The sequence below is a fragment of the Hesperophylax consimilis genome, chromosome 10 (assembly GCF_061612785.1).
Source record: "Hesperophylax consimilis isolate HC1 chromosome 10, BYU_Hcon_1.0, whole genome shotgun sequence".
Taxonomy (NCBI): Eukaryota; Metazoa; Arthropoda; class Insecta; order Trichoptera; family Limnephilidae; genus Hesperophylax; species Hesperophylax consimilis.
Window position 1 is genome coordinate 28,400,088 of NC_142845.1, and position 27,893 is coordinate 28,427,980.

A 27,893-nucleotide genomic window follows, 5' to 3' on the forward strand; every position below is an offset into this window, starting at 1 on the left:
GATATTCTAAATAAATTCGTAAATATACAATACATTTACGCGTATATCGAAATTTCGCGGCCGAGTTTCGTCGCGGCCGACCCTTTAAATTCAGATATTTGGTGTAAACTCGTAAAACTACGACATATATCCGCGTAAAACGTATTTTCTCAGCCCTTCAAACTCGGATATTCGAAATAAATTTGAAAAAGTACGACATTCCAGTGTAAATCGATTCAGATTTACAAAATAATAATACTAATTAGGACGATGTATAACCACGTAAAAATACATTTTTCGGCGTTTTACCGCCACAGCTGACTTTTAGATTCAGATTTACGAAATATTATGATTTATTTTCGCAAAAATCAGATTTTTTCGAATTACACGAACAAATTTTTGTGCGCGGACAAAAATAAATTTCGAATTATGAATTAACGAATTTCGAATTAAAAAAATTTTGGTATGAAAAAATTTTTCTGCAGAAAATTTTTTGGCGAAAATTTCGAATTACGTGATTTTTCCAATTATCGGGGTTCGAATTAACGGGGTTCTACTGTATCAATGATTATTTCAAATACAAACTTCTCAAAGATAATTTTATCTGGTTTCTACAAGGTATTTAGTTTTTCGAAAACTTAAAAAATAAGATATACAGGGTGTCCGGAAACTCGTAGTACAAGCGGGAAACTGGTGAATCTACATCACATTTGGAGTCGATATTGTAGTATATTTTTTTTTGATTTGAGCTTTCGTTATCAAGTAAATCGAGTTAGAAGTTGATTTTTTTTTTTTTTTTTTTAATCAAATTCTTATAAATTATTACTGAAGATCAAAGTACCCAACTAATTAAAACTGTTTTAAAGTAAAACAAATGAAGAAACTCGGATTTGAAGCATTATTTTGAAATCACCCTTCATTTAATCCGGTGTAATCATAAAATATTTCTGCTCTGCAGGGTTAAAACATCTGTTGTTCAACCCTAAACACCAGAAAAAACTTTAACCCTAAAATAGCCGAAAAATATTTTTTTTTGTTTTTTTTTTTTTTTTTTTGTGAAAATGCTCAAATCAAAAAACTTTATGTTTTTTTGGGTTCCCCATGTGGTGTAGATTCTCCAGTTTCCCGCTTGTACTACGAGTTTCCGGACACCGTGTATATACAGGGTGTATCGGCACTAACCCGACAAACTTTAACCAGCTATTCCTTAGCACATTTGGAGTAAAAAATGTTATGGGCACTTTGCTGTCCGGTAACGTTTTTTTTTAATAAAAAATTAATTAAACATATTTTCACCACATGTCCACCACTGTTTTATCCTTTGTCAAAGTTTAAAAGCAACGTCGCAACTCAACTCGCGTGTCGCTGCGAACAAAGCCCGTATTACATAATCCAGTACCAGAAAATAAATATTTTATTTAACAATAATGTTTATTCACATTTTTCGTATGCGAATCACTGATTGTCTTCTTGTATTGTACACATCAGTTTTATTTTTGTATCTAAATTGTTTCATCTCTGGAATGCTCTCGTTTCACCTCTTACGCGTTTCACGTATTAAATAGTCTTATTTTGAAACTAAGAAACTAATTAGTAGGTTTCCTGAATTTATAATCGAAGTCCAATAATTCTGAGCACTTTTAAAAACAATTTTCCTCACTTAGGTACTTATCAGTAATAATAATTGGATTATTTGAACAGCGCCGTTGTTTTTTAAACACCGTAAGTGCTCTGTCAAAATGTTACTTACTAGGCTATCCTACAACGTATATTTTTTAATAAATTTAGTTATTTACAACTTCGCGGAATGTGATTTATGAATATTATTGCTTATGTTAAAAGCCTTCCAGAATTACCGGAACATAACGAGCAGCTTGACACACTTAAGTTTATTTCCACTAATTTGAAGGTACAAAGAATGTATAGTTTTAAAAACAATGCTGATGAATCAAAAAACGGTTCATATAAAACTGCTGCGCAACACACTCACTCAAATGAAAGCACTCACACAAACGTCATGACTGCATTGCAAATGACCATCTGGCAAATGAATGCTGCCAGATTGCTAAGTTATTTACATAATAATTATTAAACTTTATTTAAAACATCGCAAATTTTTTAAAAACTCGACAATAAATTACAACTATAATTTAAAAAATATTCTTAACCCCACGCTTTTTCGTAATTGATTAATTAATCCAGAATTTAAACGTTGCTTGAAATGACTAGCCGTATTTGGGGACCAGATCTGAATATCCAGGTACTTCCTCACCTTCCACTCCTTCCCTTAGCCATAAAACTTTCCCCAATTCAACATAAAAATTGTGTAGATATATCGGATGTAATGAAATGCATGATAATTAGAGATGGCAAAATTTCGTTTTAACTAAAAACGCGAAAAAATATTTATGGTTCGAAAATAGGGCATTTAAAAGTTTTCTTTGCGTTTCAAGGCATTTGAAAGTGTTTCCAGTGATTTCTATTTCGCGAATTAACGCGAAAAACGTGATTTTGGCCGTATTTCAGCTAAATTATTCTATTTAGCGAAATAGGCGCGAATTTTCCGAAAATACCGGGTATTAAAATAATATGTGACAATTTCAAAAAATCGATATTTATCAGCGGAAATAAGTGATTAAAAATCATTTCTAACTTCAGCTCGCACTCCCCCGACTGTGTGCGTAAACGCTTTCCGAGAATATATTATAGCGTATTTCAGAAGTCAAAGAACCATACAAATTGGAGAAGCTGATACAGTAATATTTAGTCCAGTACAACTAAAGAAGAATTGAGAAAAATGCATAAGGAAGGTAGTTTCATGTGAATGTGCAGGGAAAAGTATTATGCCTACTTTATTTAATTTTTGGAAGCCTTTCCTACGATTTTTTATAATTTTGTTACTATTTTATGTGTAAATATTTAATATTTTTGTACTGTAGACTAAAATTGCTTTTTGACATTACACAAATTGTGCGAAATAAATGACGCCTATTGATGTTAATCGCAATCTGCATTTGTTGTGTTTGTGTTCGACCCGTACTTAGAGTTTCCTTCCTTATTAATTTAATATTAAAATTAATTAAAATACTTAAAAAATACTTAAAATATGCGCTAAAAACATTCAGGAAATACATTTTTTCTATTTTGCTACAAAACGCTAAATTATGCCTCAAAATGCTATAAAACGCTAAATTTCCAATTATTAATGCTAAAAAATCTGGAAATTAATGCTAAATTTTGCCATCTCTAATGATAATTAGACCCCAAAATACTTAATTATTCAGGGAAATAAACCCCTGAGTCATCAGTTGGAAATACCAACGACATTAAGTGAAATTTTAAACAATGCAATAATAGGAATTAGCAAATAATAATTTACGACAATTTACTCGGAAATCAATAAAGCCAGGATAATAAAAATAGAAAGTTATCACCTACGTCGTCTGTAAGTGGCTTCACCACAGTTTGATAATGCCGTCAGAAGGTGAAACAGCTGTCACGCGTAATAATAATTACAACTAGCAGAACTTGTTTATAAACACACTGTTTTTATAAATTTAATAATAAGACTGTTAAAAATTTAAAAAAATCTCTAAATTGAAATGGAGTTCTACAAACTAAACTTAAAATCAAATAAATTTATTGCGAAGGTTCAAAGTACTGTACTGTAATATTATATTAAATAATACTTGGAAATATTTTAATAAATTTTTACGTGTTTAATTATTATTTGAAGTCAGATTAAAGCGATTAAAAAACCCACCTGGCAATTCTTATTCGAGTTTCGTTGTATACTTACGTATTGGCGCGCTTTTACAATAACAATGGTATGGCATCATTCGTCTCATTTTTAACTATTATTATTTAGTGTGTAGGAAAGAGCGAAGATGGTTTTCGACACACTTGCTTATGCCCACACGGGACTTGAGACAGAATACGTGTGAAAGAGATGACTACTACTTTACCCCTATACTGGGGGCAGTAACGGAGTGTGGAAATTTTATTTATTTTTTGTTTTTAAAAGAAAAAAAATGTTACCGGACAGCAAAGTGCCCATAACATTTTTTACTCCAAATGTGCTAAGGAATAGCTGGTTAAAGTTTGTCGGGTACGTGCCGATACACCCTGTATATATATGGCACATTTAAAATATCTGGGAAGCCGGGGGGGGGGGGGGAAATTCCATGAAATTTCACCGTGTCGTTGGGACTCGTGCATAAAAATATTTTAAGGGTTAAAACAAAACTTGCAATAAGAATGTGAAATTACAGGAGCAATCAATGAATGCACTCCTCGATCTAGACACCCTTCACAATAAGGTCTTTACGCTGATGGCATATCTTCAAGTATAATTCAGATAATACTTGTACTTACTGATTTTGTGCACATTGTAAAAGGGATAGTAAAAGTTAAACAAGGTATGCAGATCCGCTCACCCTGAAGATGTGTCCCTTCTTCCTCTTGATCTGCCCCTCCTCCTGGGAGTAGGTCAGGTCGATGGCCCAGTAGGAGCCCTTCCCCGGGTCATCCTTGCTCCGGGCCACCTTGCGGAAGCACTTGTTGAGGGAGAGGTTGTGACGGATGGAGTTCTGAAATATGCAATAGTCTCATATTAACACTAATTGGGAAAACCCCAAAAACAAATAACAAAAATACTTTTGGCCGTGAAAATCTTAAATCATATTATAGTACAGTGGTGCCTCACACAACGAACTTAATTCGTTCCAGGAGCAAGTTCGTTATGCGAAAAGTTCGTTATGTGAAACGCGTTTTCCCATAACAATACATGTTAAAAAAAATAATTCGTTCTGTAGCATAAAATATGGTAAGATGACATAAAAAAAAGATAAATTTTTTGTTTCCTTTTCTTAAATCTAAAAAACCACCCCCTGCTGGCTTTGAAATCTTCTTTATTATCTTGATTGCTGCTACTTCCAGGGATGTTTTTCTTTAGATCTTCATAAATTATCTTGGCCTTGTAACAGATAATATCTTGGGTTGTTACGTCACCTTTCACCTGCCTGTCCTTAATCCAAATCGCTAATAGCCTCTCCATTTCCTCGTGGATTGAAGATCTATGTTTTTCATTAAATAGTTTTGATACTCCTTTGGCTACTTTGGCTGATTTTATTGCATCCTTGTTTGTCAAAATGGTGAAAATGGTGGTCTTGTTGAGGCCAAACTCTTTGACGAGGTCACACTGTTTTACCCCACATTCACTCCTTCTAATTATTTCCTGTTTCATTTCAAGAGAAATCACCTTCCTGCTTTTTTTAGAACCCATCATATAAAAAAAATGTTGAGTTTATCTTAAAAGGACGACTGCCGTGATACGTGTGCGATTTAATTCGTAATGAAGAACGATTGCTGCGATACGTGCGTAAGTTAAGCGTACTACGCAGTGACTAACGAGTCTAACGACTGCCTGCGCGGGAGGATGCAATTAATCGGCAGTGATCGTAGAAGATCGGGCGACTTCGTTGTGTGAAGCGAAGTTCGTTGTATGAATCGTGAAATGAACGAAAAGGAAGTTCGTTGTGTGCAGCATTCGCTGTGCGAGGCGTTCGTTGTGTGAGGCACCACTGTACTATAAAAATATTGTAAGAGTCCAACTGCTGAGGAAGTGCCTTAATAATACAGAGAGAGAGAAAACAAATAAATTACTTATTAGCATCGCACGGTGGCACTCTTCTCTTGCCATCGTGCATCCCTTGTTAGACAGAGAATAATGTCATCGCCTACATTCTTTTTATAAACTATTTCTGTCTTCTTTTGAACTGTCAACTATCAACTGTTTAATAATTATATAATGATTGCTTAAAAACAATATAAAGTTCATTAAATAAACAGTCAAAATGCAGTGTAAGTATTCATCCAACGACTGTAAAAGTGTTTCAAATGTCATTAATATCATTTCATAGGTAAGTGAAAGTTTAGGAAACCATTCCTGTCATTTTTTTACCATTCTGACATGTTTTGGCATACAATGTTTAAGTATGTTGGCGGTTAATATTGTATTAACTGAGGAGCTTATTCTTATGACAATAAACCCGTCAGCCGGGCAGCCGTCATACAATTATTATTTGCATGTTTCTAAATGTTTCATTCTTTCTTTCACACGGGCACGTCATACTTGGTTTTACCGGTATACCATGAATGCCCGAAGTTTAAAACGTGTCTCCACTATGAAAGATCTTGGCATCATGTTTGATAGTAGGCTGACATTTCATACTCATATCGAAATGACGTGTAGTGCTTCACTGAAAATGCTGGGCTTCGTCCTACGCACTGCGATGAATTTTAGAAACACCCGGGTTCTCCAAGTGCTATACATTGCGTTGGTTAGGAGTAGGCTTGATTCGTGGATGGTTTGAAAATCCGACTATCATGGAGAGTATTAGTCTCTATGTTCCTGATGGTTATCTCCGTCACCGACAGCATAGACTGTTTTATCTCCCGGCCTGCAGGACCAACTTGCCAATGGTCATGCCGGTGGGGAGAGCAGTCTTGCTGTTGAATAGAATTAATTCGGATATCGACATATTTAGCTGAAGGTGAAGCTGCCTTTAAAAAGCAAGCTCTATTGATGCTGGTATAGTTTATACACCGCTAACTATTATGTAATACCATTTTACAAATGTACTTAAAAACGAAATAAAATGTAATTTTGTAATGTTTTTAAAGGAATAAACAAATTGAATTGAAAAATTGAATTGAATTGCACAATAAAAACACCTGAAAATGCGCTACGGCCCAGGGCTAGTATATTTTTGCTTAACAACTTATTTTTAATTATATCAATGAAAATATATATTGTAACACCTTGATATTTATATTTGTAGAAATATTAATTAACACCTCAGGCTTCAGTTATATTTTTACAGAAAGTCAGAGTATTTTTTAAACCTTTCTAAAGCAGTTTTTTTTTAATTTTCAGATACGTTCAGAAATATTAAACTTATTTGGATTTTGTTGCAAAGCGGGAAATACACACAAATTCTGACAGAATATGCTAGAGGCCTGAGGGGTTAAGGATATGTTCGACAGATGTCAGGGTTTTCCATTAAGAGGTGTTATTTCGAATAGCCCGCTATTTCTGTAGATGTTACTTTTGAAACTGTCATTTTTTGACATTTCACAAGTAGAAACTACGCCATTAATAAAAATGGAACGATACACGCTTCAACAACACATTGAAATTATTAAAATTCACTTGAGTGAATCAAATGCAAATCATCTTGAGTGATGAGGCCCATTTCCACCTCGGTGGCTTTGTCAACAAGCAAAATTGTCACATCTGGGGCTCGGAAAACCCAAGAGTTATTGTTGAAAAGCCTCTCTATCCTCAACGTGTGACTGTTTGGTGTGGTTTATGGTCCGGCAGAGTCATTGGACCTTACTTTTTCGAAAATGAGGCTGGAGCAACAGTTACGGTGAATGGATTGCGCTATCGAGAGATGATTAATGATTTTTTATGGCTGGAATTGGATGGTATTGATCTGGACAACGATTACTTTCAACAAGACGGCGCTACGTGCCACACAAGCAACGAAACCATTGATCTTTTACGATTGAATATCAAAATAACACATCTTATAGGAAAACCCTGTACAATGTTTTTCATCAGGTTATAACATAAATAAAGACAAGTTTACGGATTTTGTGTTACAAAATACTGATAAACTAGTTCGGGAATGTCCATGGTGTTATGTATTTATGATCTTCTGTTCACAAAGTACCTACTTATTCAGTGATTGGTTATTGACTATAGGAGAGTTAATTCAGATCCATTTAATACTGGCCTAAGGAATTTGCCTCGTAAGAAGAAGTCTATGTTGTCAAAAGAGGTATTAGAATGTATTTTTTGCATTTTATTGTAAAAAAAAAAGTTTTGATTAAGTGCGAGAGTAGTGTACAATGAGGAAATTTATAGCGCACCTTCCATCCAGTGTTGGCCACCCGATAGTAGGGGAAGGTCTGTATGATGAACTCGTAGATCTGTGAGAGGGTCATCTTGCCCTTAGTGCAGTTGCTGATGGCCAGTCGGATGAGGCTTGCATAGCTGGAACACAACAAATATGTATACTATAACACAAATCTATAAAGCAATGAATAGTTTGCAAATTAACTACTAAAAGTTATCTTCTTCTATTGTATAGTAGTGATCTGTAGCAATGACTACTTTAACCTCTAGAGTGCCAAGAAATCCATAGCAGATTTGCTACTAATTCACCGCACTTGCCCCGATATTGTATTTTGTACCCTAAAAAATGCTCCTAGCATACAAAAATATATTTAATTTGCTCGGCAAGGAAATAATGTATCTTAATATTATTTTAGCTTGTCGTTACGTCAATTGCAAACATATTTATTTTGTCTGCGAAAAGAGCGTCGCAAACTCCTTATCAAATGTCATAATTCCGATTTTACTGTATTTATTTTCAGGAAAGCCTCATAAATATTTTCTGAAGAATGTATATTCAGCTAAAAAATATTGTAAAATTTCTGTATTTATTCAATATTTAATATTTTTTGTAACATTTAAAAGAGAATTTTTTTTTCTTTGAATATAAATACTTATCCTTGGAAACTACATTGGAAAGAAATAATAATATACAATTTTTATAATTACATAAACACATTATTTAGTAAGACGGTACAATATACAAAAAACATCATTTTGCAAAAATCAGGTGGTGGGAACCTGGTATTCCAAAGGCTTATCAGGTGGTGGGAACCTTGTATTCCAAAGGCTTATCATGTGGTGGGAACCTGGTATTCCAAAGGCTTATCATGTGGTGGGAACCTGGTATTCCAAAGGCTTATCATGTTGTGGGAACCTGGTATTCCAAAGGCTTATCATGTGGTGGGAACCTGGTATTCCAAAGGCTTATCATGTGGTGGGAACCTGGTATTCCAAAGGCTTATCATGTGGTGGGAACCTGGTATTCCAAAGGCTTATCAGGTGGTGGGAACCTTGTATTCCAAAGGCTTATCATGTGGTGGGAACCTGGTATTCCAAAGGCTTATCATGTGGTGGGAACCTGGTATTCCAAAGGCTTATCATGTTGTGGGAACCTGGTATTCCAAAGGCTTATCATGTGGTGGGAACCTGGTATTCCAAAGGCTTATCATGTTGTGGGAACCTGGTATTCCAAAGGCTTATCATGTGGTGGGAACCTGGTATTCCAAAGGCTTATCATGTGGTGGGAACCTGGTATTCCAAAGGCTTATCATGTGGTGGGAACCTGGTATTCCAAAGGCTTATCATGTGGTGGGAACCTGGTATTCCAAAGGCTTATCAGGTGGTGGGAACCTGGTATTACAAAGGCTTATCATGTGGTGGGAACCTGGTATTCCAAAGGCTTATCAGGTGGTGGGAACCTGGTATTCCAAAGGCTTATCATGTGGTGGGAACCTGGTATTCCAAAGGCTTATCATGTGGTGGGAACCTGGTATTCCAAAGGCTTATCATGTGGTGGGAACCTGGTATTCCAATAATAATCAAGGATCAAAATACTATAAAATTAAGGCAAGCGCGCTGAGTTCCCAGCAAATCCCCTACGGATATGTATATATATTTATTTATTTAAAAACATACGGCACAACATGTGCCATTGACATAGGTATAAAGTTAAAAAGTTGTAAGTACAAAGTATAAATTGTAAGAAAATATAAAAATACAAAAGGTAAGAGAAAAAAAAAAGTTGAAATGACATATTAATGAAATATAGTAGATTATTTTCCATTGATGCCAATCTGCACAAACCCATAAATAACCATTATTATCTGTTAGGAAGCTTTGTAGATGCACGCACAGATGGCAGTGCATAGAGCTTGCGGGGAAGTCCGCAAGATGGAGCCAGTGGTCGCCATGGACAGTGCGAAGGCTCTCAGACAATCTCACTGGCCCAGATTCCAATTAGCAAGCTTCTAGTTAGGTCGACTGTCGAGTCACCAATATAATACGCGGAGTATTAATAAATCCCTGATTAATATAAAGAACCAATTATTGATAAAACTCCTTCCACGACGAGTTGGAGAACTGTTTGTGCGAACACAACATTATCATATTATATAAATTATTAAATTACAGGTGACTTAAGTAGCGTAGCAATCTATTTGTTCATTTTGTCAGAAAACCACTTATTTTTTTATGGCTCAAGAAAAGAAAAAATAATAATTGTAAGTAAATCAATAATCTCTGTGAGAACTTTAGTAAGAGACAATATAAATGTAATGCTATCAGATAATAAAAAAGCAGTTAAAATACCTGGATCAAAAACAAGAAATACAAAATAATTCATGCATATAATTTTTTCTTTTTACATTAGCTCCACACATGAGGCCTTGAGGAAAAAACGATGCGTGGAGGTTCTTTTTAAAGAAAGAAAGGAGAGGAAATTTTGGGTAGGAAAAAGTTGTGAGGGGTGGGTAGGAATCTGGATAGGATTTATAACAGGAGCGTTGGTTACCCAATAAATGGTTCCCGGGGCAGAGTTACCCATAACCACCTCTGAAATTGAAATATTGAGGATATGGTGGCATTCAAGGGTTAAAAAAGAAATAAGACAGTAATTTTACCTGTACGGCGGTTTTTCATCGTTGGGTTTGCTCTGCACCGCAGTGATAGCAGGGGGAGATAGGGGCAGGGCTGGCAAGGGGGGCAGGGGGCCCAGGGGGTTGTGGGGCGGCCCCCGCGGACTCAGCTCTCCAGCCCATTCCTCGCACTCACTGGACAAGTCACCCATCCTAGCACAGGCACACACCACTGGACAGACCTGCTATCATCCTGCAGCCCATAAGACTAACTGGAAATTAATAAAACATATCATTTAAATCATTTTCAAATGTAATCATTTTTGTTATTATTCATATGACAGTGAAATCCCTGTACAATGGTTTGGATGAGGAAAAAATTTGGTAAGTAAAAAAGGATTGACAGATAAAATTAATAAGTAATTCCCAATATATCTAATGTGGAATGAGCAGGTGACAGGGACACCCCACGCAGTGACCATGTTTTCCTAACATTTTCTATAGCCCAGTCTACATGTCTGGGCACACCGCACTCAAGGGGCATAAAATGTCATGGCATATATCGACATACCCTACCTAAAGCATGAAAGAAAAAGGGAAAAATAAGTCTTTACACATGATATTATGTATGTACTATAATAATTGTACAAATATCATTACTTTTCTTTGTCGTGCCGATAAAATATAAGATAATGGCATAATGAGTTCTAATTACAAGTAAAATATGAAATACTTGTTCTGTGACTGAGTGCAGTTTCGTAGAATTTTTTCAGGCTGTATAGCCTGCAGGGTACAGATTTCCCTGATAATAGTCAACCTTAGATAGGAGAAGGCAACTGGTGAAGAAGAATTTTTTCTCAATATGTAATGTAACACTAAATATAATTTGTATTATCGTTTTTTTTTTTATGTGATCATTACAATTCACAATTTGGGAGGCGGGTATGTATGTACGCCCCGGGGACCATTTATTGTATAACCAACACCCCTGCCACAGGTCACCACCCCAAGTGGTCCGCTATGTTTGGTGACTTAACAGAGGTTCCCAGGTTCAAAAAGTTTGTAAAAAAAAAAAAAATTACAGGCGATGATAGTTTGTCAAAAACAGAGTGTACAATGTAATAATTACAAATATTAGGCAAGACTAGATATAGATAATAAAGCCAGTTATCAGGGAGCGTACTGTATTTTCTTTGAAGTTAAATATTTAGGGCAAGGCAATATTTGAATTTTAGCAAAATTGACAATAAGTTCAAAGCATGTTGCAATCATGGTGGAAAATCATAGTTAGAAATTAGCAATAACCTACATTTAGTGACATACATATTTTTAATTTTAACTAGCCCCATTACGTTGGAATTATTTAACAGCAAAAAAAAGATGCCCTAATTAAAATTATAATTCATTATTGGCAAATAATATGATTCATTCATCAATAAATAATCACTTGCAATCATAAAACAAAACAAAGAATAGAACCAATAAAACTGAATCATTGCATTGTACAATATTTGGTTAGGTTATTTGTCTTAACCAGATCAACTAGCAGTTCTGTGAAAAATCACGGATTAGTCTTTAAGGCTCTATTGCATACTAATATCTCATCCAAACTTGTTCCACTATTATTGCGCGAGTAGCACTGCATGGGGACTGGATTTGGTAGTTTTCAGTCGTTCAGCGTTAGAGGGTTGGGAGTGTTGGAGGTAAAACAGTGGAACCAATTTTTTTCAGTTCATGTCTCATCTAAATATAATACAGAACAAAACGATATTACAATATCGATATATTACGATATTAGATATACTTAATAATTTTCGAAGCTTGTGATTTTTTTCTATAGATATAGGGAATTTCATATAATTAACGTTTCGGCATACCAAATGTATGAAAATTATCTTTAAAAGAAACATATTTTTTAACTACGGGGCTTAAGTATGTTAAAAAAAGTTATTTTCTAAAGCAGTCGAAATACTTAAACGGTGTTAGTTAGCGTCAGTAAATTTCTATGCTAGTGCTTTAGGTAGGCGACACATTACGCTATACCTTCATAACTAAATATAAATTAGTTAAAAATGGAACTTAAATGCATCTTTTACAATTTCTCCCGACGTAAATAGTTGCTTCTTGTGGTAATTAAGTTGAAACAAAGTTTTGTTTAAATAATTTGTGCGTAGCGGGAGTAAAGAAATTTTATCCCTTTTGCCTCACAACATACTACAATTGGGGAAGCCAGAATCTCACTGTCTCCATACAGATGGGAGCAGTTGGGACTCTTGTAGCATATTCACATGAAAAAAGTGATTATTTATGTTAGATAAAGAATAATTTATCTCAGTTGTCATAACTTATAGTATCATTATTTCAGATTTCCAAAGGAAGGAAAAATTAAAGAAACATGGATCGACGCAACGGGGAGAAAGGGAACTTCCCATAATATCATTTGCTCACCTCACCTTGGCCAAAATGATTTTAAACCAGCAACAAAAATTCGCAGACTTATTGCATGGGCTGTTTCTACATTCAAACTACCACTTATGCATAATTCTGAGTGATTTCTATTCATTTTTTTATAAATTTAATTTGTTTTAATATGTTACCTGCTGAAATTAAAAACTGTGCCCAAAACTAACAATTGGTGAACTTAATGAAAACTTGGCTTACTGAAAAAATTAATTTGTATTAGCTTACAATGATATATTATGCTAAAGACTTTTAAAATTGTAATTTATGTTTTTCATAATTTTCTTTTGCTATATTTCTGTAAAATTTTTGATTTTTTGTTTCAAATTCACTATAATAAGATTTATAATGTAAAGAACCCGTTAGACAAACTGCTAAAAAGCAGTTTATCGGGACTTTTTTGCTTATATTTGTAAAGTGTGTAATATATAATAATAATAAAAAAAAGTATTTTAGGTTAAATGAGAAAAAGAACTATTTTTTCTACGTCGTTGCACAAGTTTCTGCTGTTTTTACCAATATACTTTTTGTGTTGTTATTTACAACTCTCAAGTGAACCCACAATCTCTACTTCGCTCACTACAGCTGCAAAGCAAACAGCAACAATTGAAGATTCACATACGGAAAAAATTGCAGTTATTGATTGTAAAAAAAATTTAAATGCATCTCAAAAATTGCACACAAAACGTCTTCAAGCAACCAAAAGGCGATATCAGAAGAAATTTAAATCAATGACAGATGTCATAAATGCATTAAAAAAAGAAATTTGATAAATGCAGATCAACAATAGTTGTTAGAGAGCTCCGGCAGCGGAGTCAGAGACCTGATGACTCTTTATTTATTTATTTTTTATTAATACCCCAAACTGGGCAAATGCCCGTATTATGGTGGTAGTAAATAAGAAAATATAAAAAACATATAAAATAAAATAAAACACAATTACACAATGTTGTCCATATATCGTTATACAAATGGTAAAACAAAAACAAAAATAATAAATATATAAATATGCGATAATATGGATAAAGTCGGAATGAATTCACTTAATGGTCTTTCTTCAGTCAGACAATAACGTCATTCAGAAAGCTTTCTGATTTCATTCTGCCACATTCTATGAGCCATACGGTTATTTTCTTTTGAAGAGGGCCTGTTTTAATCTTACTGCATTGCTGCTTGAACCCATTATACACCTTAGGAGCCAGAAATACATGGAAACGTTGTCCAAACGATGTGTTCATTTTTGGTACTATCATCCTTTGTTCTGATCTTAGTCTTGTTGTGTAACTGTGATCAACAAGACTATGAAGCTTGGGATTGTTCGTATAGTACATTATGAGTGCATGTATATAAATCTGTCTTACGTCTAATAATTTTGTTTCCTTAAATAAGGGTGTCGATGGATACATATAAGGTTTTTTATCCATCACTCTTATTACAGCTTTTTGTGCCTTGGCTAACGGATCTAGTATAGTCTTGGCTGCACCGCCCCAGCTTAGTATGCCATACCTGATAATTGAATGGCACAAAACATAGTACACAATTTTAATGGTTTTCTTATCAACAATGTTGCGTATATCTTTCAAGAAGAAAATTAGTTTGCTTATTCGTTTGGCCCTATTTTCAATGTGCCCTCTCCAGGTCAAAGAGTCATCTATTAAAATACCCAGATATTTGACTAATTGCACCTTTTCAAGGTCTTGACATGCGCATGGGTGAGATATTTGTGTTCCTGGGGTACAGGTGTCATTTAAATGTACTTTTATATTACAGTGTTGACGTCTCTCTATGTCCACATTAAACAAATACAAAATCAACAAACAAAAAGATAGTGTACCAAGTTTAAAGTTTTAATTTATAATAAATTGAGGATCGCGCATCACACCTGTGTATTCTTATCTCACGGAGTTGCGTTTTTTACTGTTTTTACCCCAAGTACAAAACTGTCACCAAGTGTCAATCTTTTCGGAAAAAAAAACTCTGCCGTTATAAAGTAAACAAGTGTCAACTAAAGTGATTACCATCTTATATTGAAAGCTATCATCTAAAAATCATTTTTTACGTAGATCTCGCTTATAACAACATCCAAAATGAATACTCAGTGCATCATATGTCAACGAAATATTGACACCCCATCAGACTTTGTATGCTGTTGTCTCTGTGAAAGCAATTATCATCTCGGCTGTGCGGAAATTGTGGAATCCTCCCGTCGAAGTGCAAGAAATACACAATGGAAGTGTAAAAAATGCATTCAACATCCAAAAAATAAACTGAAGCAGATGACAAAAAATGATTTTTTATTATTAAATGATGAAGAGCCATCTATCGTCAAACAAGGTAAACAGATGAGTGAATCACCAAAAACTGCACCCGTCCAGCCAAAAGGGACAGATAGTTTATCAATTACAACCACAGATGGCAATGGGCTTCTTACTTCAGGATTATTTATTAATGAACTATCAAATTTTAAAACTGATATAATGGAATTTGTTGAAAAAAAACTAGACTCATATGCCCAAAAATATGAATCGATAATCTTACAAAATCAAGAAATTATTAAATCAATACAATTTATATCGGAACAACAGGATGATTTAAGAAAGCGCATAATTGACATTGAACAATCACAGAAAACAGTCAATACTGATATGATGGAATTAAATAAGCGTAATTCTATTCTACAAAATACCATATCCCAACAAGAAGACAAAATTGACCGACTGGAGTACCTAAACCAAATATGCAATATCGATATAAGAGGTATTCCAGAATCAAACACTGAAAATCATATTGAAACACTAAAAAAAATATCCAAAATTATTAACTATGGAGATACCGCACTACCCTTACAATCTGAAATTACGAAAATACATAGGCTAGGACCGAAACTGTCCGAGAAGAATCCCAGATCATTAATAGTGTCTTTCAATAATATTAAATCACGTGATGATTTTCTTAACAAAATTAAAGCATATAAAAAATCCACTGCAGCCACCACAAATAAACTAAACACAGCGGACCTAGGACTGTCACAAGAAGCCAAACGTATTTATGTGTCCGAACACCTGACACAAAAAGGAAAATATCTACTTTCGCAAACAAAAAAATTTTCAAAAGAAAACGATTATAAACACTCCTGGACGGCTTCGGGGCGTATTCTGCTGAGAAAAACGGACACCTCCAAAATCATCACAATAAAAAATGTCCTTGATCTCGATCGACAAAAACGTCAATCACTGTGACGGTTGATAAAAGGTATTTCATTCTTTACTGTGCTACATAATAATAATAATCATTCGGCTGATATCTTTTTTTTCGCAAGTTTTTATATGTGCCGGATCTCTAGTAACAAAGTATATACAAAAAATAATGCATCTTTACTGTCTTTAGTATTTTTATCTTGTAACAGAACGATTATTGTAATAATTGCTAATCTTGCTACTTACTATTCTTACTATATTTTATCTCCTTTGTTTGAAACTCGAGTTTTTTCAGTACCCTTTAAGGAAAAATTTGTTCATTCCGTAAATATTATTTTCCTTGCAAGTTTCTCTTTGTCTCGTATCACTCTTAACAATTTAAATACACCAAATGAAGAGCTAATGGTGATCGGTGACATTAACATAGATTTACTTAAACCAAAAGCATCACAAACTCTCGACTATAAAAATCTCATGACTCAACACGGGCTTATTTCTTATATTAATGCTCCTACTAGAGTAACTGATACTAGTAACTCATGTATTGATCACATATTTCTACGAACAAAAAAAAATGCAAAGGGAATTATATATCAATCAACCATAACGGACCATTTCTCAATAGCAATTGGTCTTATGCATAATAAACCCACTACCGGAACGTCACGTAGTAATATAAAAAAGAAACACATTAATCTCGAGAAACTAACTTCTAAAATTATTTTAGAAAATTGGCTCTCCACTCTAAACTCCACAGACGTAGACATTGCTTTTAATACCTTCTCTGAAACTCTCTTGCAACATATTGAGGATGTCACTGAAGAATCCCATGTGAATAATTCAAAAAATAAAAAACTGAAACCATGGATAACAGATGGCCTAATTTTTTGTATTAAAAAACGGGACAAGCTTCACAAAAACTTACTCAATAATCCAGACATTCAAGCCCAAATATTTTATAAAAAGTACAGAAATATATGTAATAATATCATTAAAACCACAAAAGAAAACTACTACAAAGAAAAACTGTCCAGAGTCGGTAATAATAACAAACAAATTTGGAATATAGGTAAGTTTTTAGATTCTCACGGCCAAAAGCATTTTTGTTGTTTGTTTTTGGGGTGTTATGCCGTGTTGCGCTAACTCCTTCTTTAGCCGACGTTTCGGACAGCGTTGCAGTGTCCATCATCAGGGCAGATCCGGTAGATCCGAAGATGTGTCACATCTTCGGATCTACCGGATCTGCCCTGATGATGGACACTGCAACGCTGTCCGAAACGTCGGCTAAAGAAGGAGTTAGCGCAACACGGCATAACACCCCAAAAACAAACAACAAAAAAAAAAAAAAAAAAAAAATTTGGAATATCGTCAAAGAAATATCTAACACTGATCACCCAGTACAACCAATCAATAAATTAAACATCAACGGCCAAGACACCTCCCTAAATGACCATCCAGACACTGTGACCAATCACATAAATGAATACTTTTGCAATATCGGTAAAAATCTAGCATCAAAGATTTTAAATAAGACATCAACCGATGAAAATGCCCTTGCCGACATTATCAATCAATGTGCCAGTGAAACAGATAATATACTCACCTTAAACCCGACCAACTACGATGAAATTTCTCAAACCATTAGACAGTTAAAGCCCTCTCATTCGTGCAATCATGACAAAATTTCCTCAACTATACTAAAAACAGTTGAACCCTTTATAATATGATTTAAAAAAAAAAAAAAAAAAAAAAAAAAAAGAACCCTTTATAATCCATCCATTAGTACATATCATAAACCTCAGTCTCACTAAAGGTGAATTCCCAAACAAACTCAAACTTGCCCTAGTTCAACCAATTTTTAAGTCCGGAAATCCTACTGACATAACAAACTACAGACCAATTTCTATATTATCATCACTATCAAAAATTATTGAAAAAATAGTAAAAAAAAGACTTATCGACCATCTTACAAAATATAACATACTCTCGTCAAACCAGTATGGCTTTAGAGAAGGACTCAATACAGATTCAGCTATTTTAGAACTAACATCACATATAACACAAGCCTTAGACAAAGGTGATAAATGTCTGGCAATATTTCTGGATTTAGCTAAGGCATTTGATACAGTATCTCATCCAATCCTTCTAGCCAAGCTCAAAAAAATCGGAATAAAGAATAAGGCATTTGATTGGTTCAAATCGTACCTCACAGACAGAAAGCAATGTGTTAAGCTACCATCGCATAAACCATCCCATTCAACTAGCATTAACTTTGGTGTGCCACAGGGCAGTGTACTCGGTCCCACACTTTTTCTCATTTATATCAATGACTTATGTAAACTATCTATTATTGATGGCAATATAATCACTTTCGCCGATGACACTGCCCTAGTACTAAAAAGTAAGACATGGGAAGAAACATTTCACAGAGCGGATCTAACATTGCAAATTATTAAACAGTGGTTGGATGATAATCTACTCACCTTAAACATAACTAAAACGAAATATATAACGTTTAGTCTTAATATTCCGAGTCAGCCTTCAATCAATCATACACTAAAAATACATTCTTGTAGAGATAACTCTAGTTGTCTGTGCAATCCACTAGAACGAGTAGATTCCATTAAATATTTGGGTGTAATAATTGACAATAAACTACGATGGGAAGATCACGTAATAAATGTTACAAACCGTATACGGAAACTGGCATATATCTTCAGGTCATTACGAAATATTCTAAATAAAAATACACTAAAAACGGTATACTTTTCTTTATGCCAATCAATTATATCTTACGGTATAATAGTCTGGGGAGGATGCTCTAACACGATATTAGATCCATTAATTAAAGCTCAAAAATTGATAATGCGGACTATTTACAAAGTACACTATATTCACCCCACGAAGGACTTATTTAACGACTTCAAAGTACTCAACATAAAATCCTTATACGTCAAAAACATATCCTCCTACTATAAATTCAAACATACGAAAAAAAATATTTTTGAATCGACCCATAATACAAGATATTCCAACAAATCGAATTATACTATTCCCCCAATAAAAACCTCAATGGCACAAAGACAATTTAACTTTCTTGCTCCAAAAATATTCAATAATTTAACGTTAGAAATAAAATCAATAGCCAAATACGACAGTTTCAGGAAAGCGCTCGGGGATTTTTTGATGTGTGATTGTTATAGTGTTAGTAGCCTATTCCAAGTACTCAGATAGAGGTGTATATATTGTTTATATGCGTGAGGATGCGTCATATGGGTGTATGTATACATGTGCTGTTATATGTATATAGGTATGTCTGCTGCTATATACACATGTGTGCTTGCATGCACACATATTAAAAATTATATATATAATTATGTACATTTTTACAATCTAATGCTAATTTACTTCTTTCTCCTTTCTAATTTCTATCTTCTACTTTTTATTACAATTTTTCCAAAATTTTAGCTTCATCTATAGTTACTAATTTCATATGTTTACACTAGATTTCATATTTCATACAAATTAATTACACTCAATTGGTCACCATGAAACAGGCAGCCGCCTAGTATGGTGATTCATTATATCTACTTTATGTAAATTTCATAATAATGTAACATGTATTAAATAAATAAAATTTATGTCACTGTTAGGTTTGCCTCTTTTGTTCATAGAAAAAAACTTTGAATTTGTTTTTTTGGCATTTAATGTCAAGAGGTTGCATTCTAGCCAGTTTGATACTTTTAATAGACCTGTTTCAGATTTTGATTTTATCTCCTCCCATGTCTCTCCTTTGAAAAGTAAAACTGTATCATCGGCAAATGATATTATTTTCCCATTTTCTAGGTCTATTTTGCATAGTTCGTTTATATACGCAAGAAAAAGTATTGGTCCAAGGGTACTGCCCTGGGGTACTCCGAATAATTTTTTTTCCGTGTTACTTAATTTTCCATCGTTCTTTACCAATTGAGTTCTTTCCGAGAGGTAGTCATCAAACCATGCGAGTGGGATGCCTCTCACACCCATCATTTCTAATTTCCTTAATAGAATTTTTTGTGAAATTGAGTCAAACGCTTTCTGTAGTAAATCTAGAAAGATTCCCACTCATTTTTTACCAGCATCTAAATTCTTCGCCAAATATTCTGTCATATCTGTTATCGCATTTTCAGTTGATTTTTTCTGTTGGAACCCAAATTGTTGTGGCGAGATTAGTTTGTGCTTATTAAGGCCGAGTGTAGTTGTTTATTAATTTAAAATAATGATAATATTATTAAGCAAATCGATAATGATAGTGTTTTCAACAAGTAAAAATTTTTTTATACATTTTTTAAATTAACATAGGCTTAGTAATTATCAAAATCAAATCGAAAATATGACCTTTTTCAGACCGTAATACGTGCGTTTTAAAAAATACTATTAAAGGCTGAATATGGTCAAAAAATACCTGAAGGGGTTTTTTTTAAACGTACGAAAAAAAAAACTAAAAAATAAATAAAATAGGTTCGTAGTTTAATTTTTTCATAAACACTAATTGTTCTTGTTTTTAAAATGCAGATTATAAAACTTTGGATACGTTTATTTAACAAAACTAAACGATAAATTATTGGTATTATATTTTTCCATTTTTTAAAGTTAATTTAATATTTTTTATACTATAATTTAAGAAAGAATACTAGATTTTTAAATGACTTTTAAAATAGGCCGTCTGGTGGCGCCTATTTGAAAATTTTAATACGGTAGAACATCGAACTAAAAGCTTCTTTTAAATATCCCAACAGATGGCGCTATCATGGTCGGAGTCTTGGTTATTGTTTATTTTTCAAACCGATTATATTATTAAGTTATTATTTATTAAATTATATGATAATTATTAAAATATATATTATAATTTTAATTATAATATATATATGATAGTTATTAAAATATATATTATAATTTTAATTATATTAAAATATTATTATTATTAAATTATATGATATTATACCATATTTTTAAAAATTAAATATTAATAATATGATAATATTTTGGAATCAAAGAAAAGACTGCGATTGACTTGTACGAGGAAAGATACAAGGTAAAAGTGTCGCCATGTGGTATTTTTGTGAGAAAGGAATGGCCATACTTGGGGGCAAGTCCAGATGGATTGGTTGGAGAAAATGGTATAGCGGAAGTAAAATGCCTGCCCTCAATCGGAAACAAAACTATTTTTGACGCAGCTCTGGAAGATAATATCTTCGTTGCCGTGCAGAATGGAATACTTGTGTTGAAGAAGTCACATAATTATTCATTTCAAGTTCAAGGACAATTATTCATTACAAGAAAGGACTTCTGTGACATTATGACTTATTCTGAAAGTGGAGTAGAAGTAATAAGAATATATCCTGACAATGAATTTGAGCTAAAAGTGTTACCACGCCTGATAAAGTTTTTCAACAAATCACTTTTGCCAGAGTTAGCGGATAGCCGAATTCAACGCGGTATGAAAATTAGAGAACCTGACCATGTTGTCAATGCTCTACAAGCCATATATGATAATATTTTGTAATCCTACATGTATTTAAAATGACTGACTTTTGCATTTTTATATATAAATTTTTTGATAGATCTAATACGCCTAAATTTTTTATAAGAGAGCTAGGTATAATGCCAGTAGCCGAAATTACAAATGGTAATATTTTTATAGTGAGAATGCCAAATTCTTTTGAACTCATTTCCCAAATCTGTGTATTTTATTATTTTTTCAAAAACAGATCTTTCGTTGAAACGTTGCTTGAAATGGCTTTAGCCGTGTTTGGTGACCAAATCTGCAAATAGCCAGGTAGATTCACTTATTCAATAAATAATACCCGTTCTGCGGTCTAAATTTAAATAATGATGTTAAAATTGTACTACCTACATGTAAAACCCCTCAGGGCTAAATAAGTAGATTTTTTTTCTAAATATTTATTACGATAACCATGGTTTACCGAGATAACCCAAGGTCAACCATGGGGCAGGACCACAATGATATTTTTTCCGTGGCCCAGGAGACACGCTTGTACACCCACTTCCAGTTATATTATTTTTTTCTTCTACTTTTTACGTCTAGCAGTACATTTTTGAATTGAATACCACACAAGAGTCTCAATCGCTCCCGTCTGGAGTCAGTGAGACTATGGCCTATCCCCAATTGGAGAATGTTGCGAGACTGAAGGTAGGTGAGGGGAATGAGACGAGGAAGAGGAAGGTGGGGAAGTACCAGGATATTCAGTTCTGGTCACCAAACACGGCCAAAGCCATTCCAAGCTAGCTTAATATTCTGAATGGTGGTGTTACACCAGGGTGATACTGAGAGTATCTTGCACTATGGAACGTGCCACAAATATTCTATATATTATATTTAATTAAATTGTGAAATAACACCAAATAATCAAATAAAATTTATTTGCACATTCCGGAATTTGAACCCGCGTCCTTCGGATTGCTTGTCGAGAGCCTTACCCCTCGACCACGGAGACCGTCGAAGTAATAATGAAAAAATCTGGTCATGAAAAAAAAACATTCACAGACCTTTTACCGTTATTTGTCCTAACTTGGAGTTTTTTCTACAAAATTGGCTCGTCTATATTTTCAGGTTCTATAAGTACTCTAGGTAGTACCTAATAGTATTACTAAGATGTTTTGCAAACACGCCATATTTGTATGCCAAAAAATTCTCGAGTGTTTAAAACAAATTTAAAAATTAAATAAACATACCAAGCTCTGCTTATTTAAACAAACATCTGACACCTTGATTAAGAATAGGTAGATAAAACAATTAAAAAAATAGATTTAATAAAAAAAAACTCTTCCCTCGTGCCCTTCGGGGGCTTGTAAAACAAAAATCTATCATGAACTGTTTTGTCATCCGCGTAGTAATGAATTGGTGAACATGGTAAAAGATCGATGATTTGCAATAAAACAAAGTAGTAAAGGGATGTTATGCTGTAAAAATGTAATTGTATATTACAAAGAAATTAAAATCAACCAGCTATGATTAAAGGAAGGGGGGGGTGTAAATTAACGGTACTCATGGTGAGGCACTCTTCACTCGATGATTTTCTAAGTAAATCGGTTTTTAATTTCATCGTCATTTCACTGTTGAAAATATTACTGCGTATCGACAGAAGACAAAGGGCGCGGCTTCAGTTGGATTTCTTACTTCCAAGGGCGTAGGGACGCGGGGGTTGTGCAGCGGGGTTGCAGGAATCGCCAGATGATTCTCTTGTAAGGGCGATGGTCTTTGGCGATTCAGTGACCGAAACACGGACAGGCTATATGGCGTATATAACGGCGGCGGTGAAGGCGAGAATGGTGGCGGCTTATCTATTGTCTATCTCAAGTAGGGAAAGCAATAAATCTCCAACATTATATGGCTGCTTAAAATGAGAAGTGTTGAAGTCCCACCCGCTCCGCTATAGGTGTCACCAAAGATAAAATGTAAAATGTTGTATGAAAAAGTGACAGTATTAATTTATAAACACATTGAAACGAAAGGAAAGAAGCAACCGCAAGCAGCGTTATGCGTTGTTTGCGGTTGCTTCATTCCTTTCTCAAAGACAAATAAATAGCACTATCTTTTTTATGTCAATACAAACATGTGATGCTAGGAAGAGGAATGTAGGTATATTTTTTACAATGCGTAATAATACAAAAAAATAGTGCCATCTGGTAACTGAAATTCATAACTTTTATAACGATGATAACGAAGATTTACATTACCGCCATCTTACTGTTTTCAGGCAAACGTTTTTAAAATAAATTCTAGTTAGAAAAAATATTGTTTTGGAAATGAACAACAGAGTTCTTGTGTGTCGAAAATAGTTGATTTTGACTGGTCTACACTCGGCCTTAAAGAAATTCATTAATCTTACTTTGACAAGCTTTTCCAGAATTTTAGATATAATGCTCAATAGAGAGATCGGCCTGTAATTAATAGAAGACGGATCTCCTCCTTTAAATATAGGACAAACAATTGCTTTTTTGAGGCAATTTGGGAATACTCCAGTTTGCATGCTGAGGTTACAAATGTGTGTTAGCGGTGTTATTATACCTTCTTTGAATTTCTTTATGACATTTGCAGTGATTCCATCTATTCCAGGTGCTGAGTTGTGTTTCAGTTCAGAGATGATCCTATTAATTTCTTACTTCTTCTTTACTTCTATTCTATTCTAGTTTAAAGCCTATGAATATGTGAGACAAAAGTTTGAGAACTGTTTCTGATTTCGAGAAACTCTGTAAACCCCAGGCAACGCCGATTACTTCAGCTAGTTCATGAAACTACCTACTCGACACACTAAGCACAAGGACCTACTTCAATGTCGCCATTCACAAATAAATTATATAGCAAACTCGCCAATTCCTTGTCTACATAGTTTAGCAAATGAATATACCAATTATTATTAGTTCAAAACATACTTTTTTAGGTCAAGATAATTTTATGATAATTTCAGTTTTCAATAATTTTTTTTTATTTAATCAAATTGTAAACCACTATAATGTAAGAAATATTTTTTTGCAACCATTTTTATGACATTTCGATCTACCCAATGTAAAAGCCCTTTTGTCCAATGAAAGTTAAACATTAATAATTCAATTTAAATGTCGATTTTTATACCGATTTGTGTCTTGCAATCCCTACCCGTCTTCATTTGAAAGTATTGCTAATGACGAAGCCTGTGACAGACCACGCTATAAGGGCGCTATATTTGCGTGGCTTGGCCTATTGGCCGATACGCTGAAATAGGCCAAGCCATGATGCGTATGGAGTAATGTGTCACCTACGAATGCTGACGGAATGTGTGGGCACGGGAATCTGTTCTAGTATTAGTGTCAATGTATTTGGCACGTTTTATGTGTAAGTTTGGAAAGGGACACTTTAGTGTAAGCGAAGGAGTGCAATTGTATTGGTATTGTACAGTAAAAATACTTGACAGCATATCTCCTTGTATTATAATATCTTTAGATATGACAAGTAATTCCAATTTTGAAATAAAATGTTACGCATTACGTAGGAGTATTTCACACCAATTAATACTGCACAACGACCTATCACCGACAGCCGAAATTAGTATTAATTACTAACCTAACAAACGTCAACTTCACAAATTTAGATAGTTTGGCTAGTAAGATTTTATCGTTTCGCAGATTTCATTGGTTATATTTAAAATATTAGAATCCTGAAATATTACATCGCGAAAAAATCTGCTGCATAAATACCGTGTACAATCTAATAAAAGCCAACAGATTATATTTTTATAATATAGTTCGTAAAATACATTTGCTGGTATGACGTTTATTCAATTTATAGAGCATTGCCCTTATTTGACGACTGTCATTTTAATTTGCAGATGTTAACTTCAAAACTAAGAGTGTGTTTACACCTAGAATATGATACACACGCATTCGCCTTCGATATTATAATTGCATCCTTGAAACATACGAAAATTAAGGCTATACGGAAGAGCCTGACGTTTGATTTCACTCAGTAAAGACATACAGAAATGAAAATTTACATAGTTTCAAGTAATAACGATTTGTTTTGTTTTACTTACAAAAGCATGTGTGCGTCGAAACTTGTATATAAACAATAAACATTAAAGTTTACACAAATAAACAATTCACACGATTTTACCAAACGGGTGACATTTTTTCAATGTTGCCAGCTGTGAATATTTTATTAGGTGCTGCCCATAAATAAACCACTATCTGCGATTAAATAGGTACCTACTTTCCAAAAGAATTATTTTTTGCGACGGAATGATATTATTTAATTGGCAAAATCCAATAAATACCTCTCCTTTCACTGTAGAAAGCGGAACCTACAAAAATAGAAAATCATGGGCCACGATCTTCTAATTATGGGATTATGAAATGCATATCTGTCGAGACTGCTAAAAAAAATTGTATAACACCCCTCTAGGGGTTTTTGAAAAATACATACCTATTTACAAACTAGGTCGAGTAAGGTATCGTTTACTATTTTTTCATTCGTGCTGGATCGAACTCAACTCCCAAGTCAATTGTGTCAATATTTGGTGAGATAAGACAGGTTTTTAAGTAAAGAAACATGAAAATATTATGGGTTGGCCTCCTCGACTAGAGGCGTGTTCCATTGCTTTATTTTGGACGGACTCTGCAGATCTTTATTTTGCCCCTCCTACGTAAACTATTGTAACCCACAAAATGGCGATTTTGAGTTTTTAATGTTTCTAGTTTGGATGCTGTACCAATTTTATGTGGGAATTAACAAAAAAATTAGAAAAATATTTAAACAGGTTTATTAATATCGTCATTTATCGTAACTCCTTTTTTGCTGATGACCAAAAAACTACTCTCCTCTGTTGAGGAGAGTAGTTTTTCATATTGTTATCAGGAAGATTTGAAGATACATTAATTTATGTAGGAGGGGTTGATTTCTACTGCCAAGAATAATGCATGAAAAGTTTCATGAATGCACGAATTGTAGTTTTTATCAAACCCTATTTATTTTACCTGTACCTATAATTTATGTAGTTTGAAGGTAGGAAAGTCGTTTTGTTCATGGTTCTTGATTCTGCTAAAGGTAGAAAGAATATTATGTTTATTTCAGTATTGTCACACAGTTTGACCCGGAGTGACGTGCATTTTGTACACGGCTGCTCAAGTTCTAACACATTATGGACGTGCTAAAATTAATCCAAAACATAAAAAGTGACCTAAAAAATATAACTACCGTAAAAGATTCGAAAGTGCGAAATAACCTTGAATTAACCATAAACTTATTAGAAGAAAGCTGGAAACAAGAGAGAAACAATTTCCAGGACAAAAAGGTACCAACCCCAACAAAACTGACAAAAAAAAACAAGAAAAAAAATATTTAAATATGACAACTTTAGAAACAAATCTTAAGATGGAAACCTGGGCATCAATAATTGAATCCGAAAATCCAGATACTTGTGCGGAGAATTTCGAAACTGTTTTCCTAAATCACATAAACCTTTCTACACAAATACTTGTCTTTAAAACAAAATCTAAACACAGATTAATAAAGCCATGGATAACCCAAGGATTAGTGATTTCAATCAGAAATAAGGAAAAATATTATCACCATTCTAGAAAATTCCCTAACACCGAAAAAATCGCTACTTTCTACAAGAAATACCGAAACAAACTTACGCTTTTAATTAGAATGACTAAAGAAAAGTATTTTCGTGATAAATTAAAAAATGCTGGTCAAGACAGCAAAGAGTTCTGGAAAATTATCAAAACAATAACCAACAAAAGCACAAAACAAAAATTTCCAAAAGAAGTTACTCATCAAGGAATCAATACTGACACAGAAAAAAACCCAAAACTTTGTGGTGATATCTTTAACGATTATTTTGTTAATGTCGGCGCTAATCTTGCTAGTAATATTATCCTAGACAAAAAACTAACTCAACAACTAGAGCTAAACCCAACTTTTGAAGAAGGTTTCCACACATTTGCTTCAGTAACTGATAAAGTTAAAGTTAAAAACGCTATAATAAGTTTATGAGGATCAGCAAGCCCTGGCTACGACAACATAACTGTAAAAACATTAAAAACTGTATGTGAGAAAATCAGCGAACCAATTGCTCATATGATAAATGTAAGTCTGAAGAAGGGCATATTCTCGAACAACTATAAGAAGACTATTGTGACCCCTGTTTTTAAATCTGGTGACGAAAAAAACATTGA

The 27,893-nt window shown here is 33.8% G+C and overlaps 1 protein-coding gene across 1 annotated transcript in view; it reads right to left on the reverse strand.

Moving 5' to 3' along the window:
- Positions 1-25,857, reverse strand: part of LOC149420573 (forkhead box protein I3-B-like) — a 32,610-nt gene extending 6,753 nt beyond the window's left edge. Inside the window, exons 1-4 of the mRNA XM_089636809.1 lie at positions 25,748-25,857; positions 10,564-10,790; positions 7,918-8,041; positions 4,416-4,568 (exon numbers count right to left, since the gene is read on the reverse strand). Of these exons, the coding sequence (XP_089492935.1) occupies positions 4,416-4,568; positions 7,918-8,041; positions 10,564-10,730 (444 nt within the window). The 5' untranslated portion in view covers positions 10,731-10,790; positions 25,748-25,857. The remainder of the gene's footprint in view (positions 1-4,415; positions 4,569-7,917; positions 8,042-10,563; positions 10,791-25,747) is intronic.
- Between the last annotated feature and the right edge of the window lie 2,036 nt (positions 25,858-27,893).